The 3,246-nt window shown below is 41.7% G+C and overlaps 1 protein-coding gene across 2 annotated transcripts in view; it reads left to right on the forward strand.

Moving 5' to 3' along the window:
* The window catches only part of Yipf6 (Yip1 domain family, member 6), a 21,595-nt gene extending 19,870 nt beyond the window's left edge, over window positions 1-1,725 (forward strand). For both annotated transcript variants that reach the window (XM_013031624.1, XM_013031625.1), the window contains exon 8: window positions 1,016-1,725. In XM_013031624.1, coding sequence (XP_012887078.1) covers window positions 1,016-1,131 — 116 coding nt within the window. In that variant the 3' untranslated portion in view covers window positions 1,132-1,725. The remainder of the gene's footprint in view (window positions 1-1,015) is intronic.
* The last annotated feature ends 1,521 nt before the right edge of the window (window positions 1,726-3,246 follow it).

Raw genomic sequence — 3,246 nt, forward strand, 5'->3', positions numbered from 1 at the left:
GAAGTGGTGCTGTGGCTCAAGTGGTAGAGCGCTAGCCTTGAGCTGAAGAGCTGAGGGACAGTGCCAGGCCCAGAGTTCAGGCCCCATGACCGGACACAAAGAACAAAAAATAAAAAAAAGAAACCAGGATCTTAAGTCAGATGTGTATGGGAGGCTAAAGCTGGAGGGTAGCAAGTATGAGGCCAGCCTATTCCACAGAGTGACATCCTGTCTCAAAACATGTAGAATCTTAGGAGAGAGAGGCTTTCATTCAGTAACTCCAAGCCATGTGCAGACACTGTGCTGGAGCATGGTCCTTGGAGTACACAGTGATAAAACAGGCACCCATGAAGACATGTAGAGTCATAGTGTTGAAGTAGGAACTGGAAGTCTGTTCCAGTCACAGGAAGGACACAGAAGACAGAAGTGGGTACTTCTACCTAGAGGATGCTAGGTGGTTGTCCAGGGAAGATTTCCTAGAGTTGTTACTCATGATTAATAAAAAGATAAGTGGGTTTTTCACGGATGTACAGGGGGATACCATTGAGAAGAGCATATAACTTCAGAAAAAGAACTGAAAAAAAATGCCACAGTACTATAGGAACAAAGAGACTTACCTATCTTATACATTTGTGTAATATAGCCCAATAACTTTCCACAGAAGAATAAGAAATGTCTTCTAGAAAGCTTTCTCTCCAGGTGATTGAAAACTTTTGAAAGCTTAGTACTTGGAACCACAAGCCCTCAACTGTCTAGAGATTACAGTATTTAAGTGGACTTTCTTCTATTTTGTTTTTTGTGATGCTGGGAATGGAGCCTAGGGCCCTCTGTGCGTGTTAGGCAAGCACTCTACCTCCAGCCCACTAGCCCACTTACTGAAGTTTTATTGTGATTCTTTGTGGATCACAAATATAAGAGAAACTTGGTGTAGTTCTACATTCCAAATTGTGCCCAGTGCATTAAACTTGAGTCAGTGTTTGTGGTTGTGACAATATTGTATTAAGTATTGCTTTTGTTTTTGCCTTGTCTTGTTTAGCTTCTACCGCTTTCCTGGCTGATAGCCAGCCTCCAAACCGCAAAGCCCTCGCCGTGTACCCTGTCTTCCTCTTCTACTTCGTCATCAGTTGGATGATTCTCACCTTCATCCCTTAGGAAAAAAGGACAGAGTTAAAAGCAATGAACTGAAGGCTTGTTGGAATGATCCAGTTTACTACGGAGCTTTGACTCTAGTCCTCTGTTATCTGAATTGGAGGTATGAAGAGGGAGCCATACAGCATACAGCACTGCTGTCACTTGTGTAAGGAATTGATATTTGCAAGGCTGTCCTTTTCCCCTTATTACTCCTTTCCAATGCACATAGTATGATACCTCCTTCAGGCAGCATGGTGTCACTGTGATTCAGGTAACAAGCAGTGACTCTGGAAGCACGTGGACACACCCTACAAGTTGAATCAAGTTGGGAACTATTAAAAGCTTTGGGAATGCCAGTTTAGGTGCAGCTCTTAAATACATTGCCTTATGACTATTAGAATATGCCTCTTTTTTCCTAAATAAGAATGGATAGTCTATCAATTTTCATTTTCTCTGAAGTTTAAAAAGGCAATGAAGGGTTGGGAAAGGGTTTGTAGATGTGGGAGGAGCAAACATGCATTAATCAATGTTCAGATTGTTATCCAAGGCAATCCTGTGTCTGTTGCTATTTTTTTTTGTTCTGTCATGGGGCTTGAACTCTGTGCCTGGATGCTGTCCCTGAGCTCTTCAGTTCAAGGTGAGCACTCTACACTTGAGCCACAGCCCCACTTCTGGTTTTCTGAGTGGTTTATTGGAGATAAGAGTCTCATGGACTTTCCTGCCCAGGTGGCTTTGAACCACGATTCTCAGATCTCAGCCTCCTGAGATCTGAGGCATGAGCCATTGATGACCGGCTCTGTATCTGTTGCTTTAAAAAACAAACAAACAAGAACATAGGAAATGTAAATAAATTGGTCTTTTTGCAGTGACCTTTTTGTTGTGCTTACCAGCACCTTAGATTCGGTCTTGCTCCCCCAAGTTCTAATTATGCCATGTTAGCAGTCGATGTGTAATTTTCCTTTGTCTGAAATTCCCAGTGATCTGATGTTGGAGCTTATCCACATAGCTATCTCAGAAGTTTTGATTGGTAAAGTTTGTAATATGTCTGATCTTGTGGCTACTTTCTCTTAGGTGCAGTTTCCATGCAGCATAGCTGTAAGGAAGTCTTTATTATTTTGTGCATTCCAGCCATTGTCTAGGAAGAAATACTGAATGGCCAGTCTATTTTGACAAGCAAATGAACATAAAAGGATTAAGGATCCTGACAGCTGCTAAACAGAGTAGGTACTACAGCTACACATGCCAAGTTGTGCTGTAGCTGCCACCTTTCCATAGGAGGCCTAGTAGATGTGACTACTAGGCTGGGGACGAGCGATTTCTTTTCTGGGTTTTCACCTTCCTTTGGTAAAAGACAATTAGCTCCTCTCTTAGACAAGTACGTCTTGCATATGTGCGCCTTCTTGTACTCTGACATATTTGTACACACAGTGCAAAGGCTTTTCAGGTAGCAGAGCATCTGGGACAGGCTAGTCTCAGCTCAGAGAGCTCCATTAAGGTAGCTTTTGCCTTCTTGCACATTGAGGAACTTGAGTAGACAAAGATGAGGAGTCAGACAGGAAATGTCCCTTGTATATATGCCATTAACATATAAAAACAATTTCTTATTCCACATGTTTCCTGATTATATTAGATTTAAGTATTTATTTGTTTTGTATTTAAAGATTACTTACATAGATATATGAGTTTAAAACGTAATTTCTCCATCCCCAGATTAAGTAATGAACAATTTAGGCCAAATGGTTTGTTGGAATGATCGTCAAGAACAGAACATTAGAGAGCTGGTCCCCTCTGTCCCATCTCTAGAGTTTAGGGTTATGTGTGTTTCTTTTTTTCTTTTCTTTTTTTTTTTTTTGGATCAGTCGTGGGGCCTGAACTCTGGGCCTGAGTGCTGTCCCCAAGTTCTTTAGCTTAAGGTTAGTGCTTTACCACTTGAGCCACAGCGCCACTTCCAGCTTTTTCTGTTTATGTGGTGCTGAGGGATTGAACCCAGGGCTTCATCCATGCAAGACAAGCACTCTACCACTGAGCCACCTTCCCATCCCCAGAGTTAGTGTTTGTACTTATACAATTTACCTTTTAAACTATAATGTAAAATCCTTGTGACAACAGACCCAGTGTTTCATTCCTAAGTTGATA

This window comes from Dipodomys ordii, unplaced genomic scaffold (assembly GCF_000151885.1).
Source record: "Dipodomys ordii isolate 6190 unplaced genomic scaffold, Dord_2.0 Scaffold142, whole genome shotgun sequence".
In the NCBI taxonomy this organism is placed as follows: domain Eukaryota; kingdom Metazoa; phylum Chordata; class Mammalia; order Rodentia; family Heteromyidae; genus Dipodomys; species Dipodomys ordii.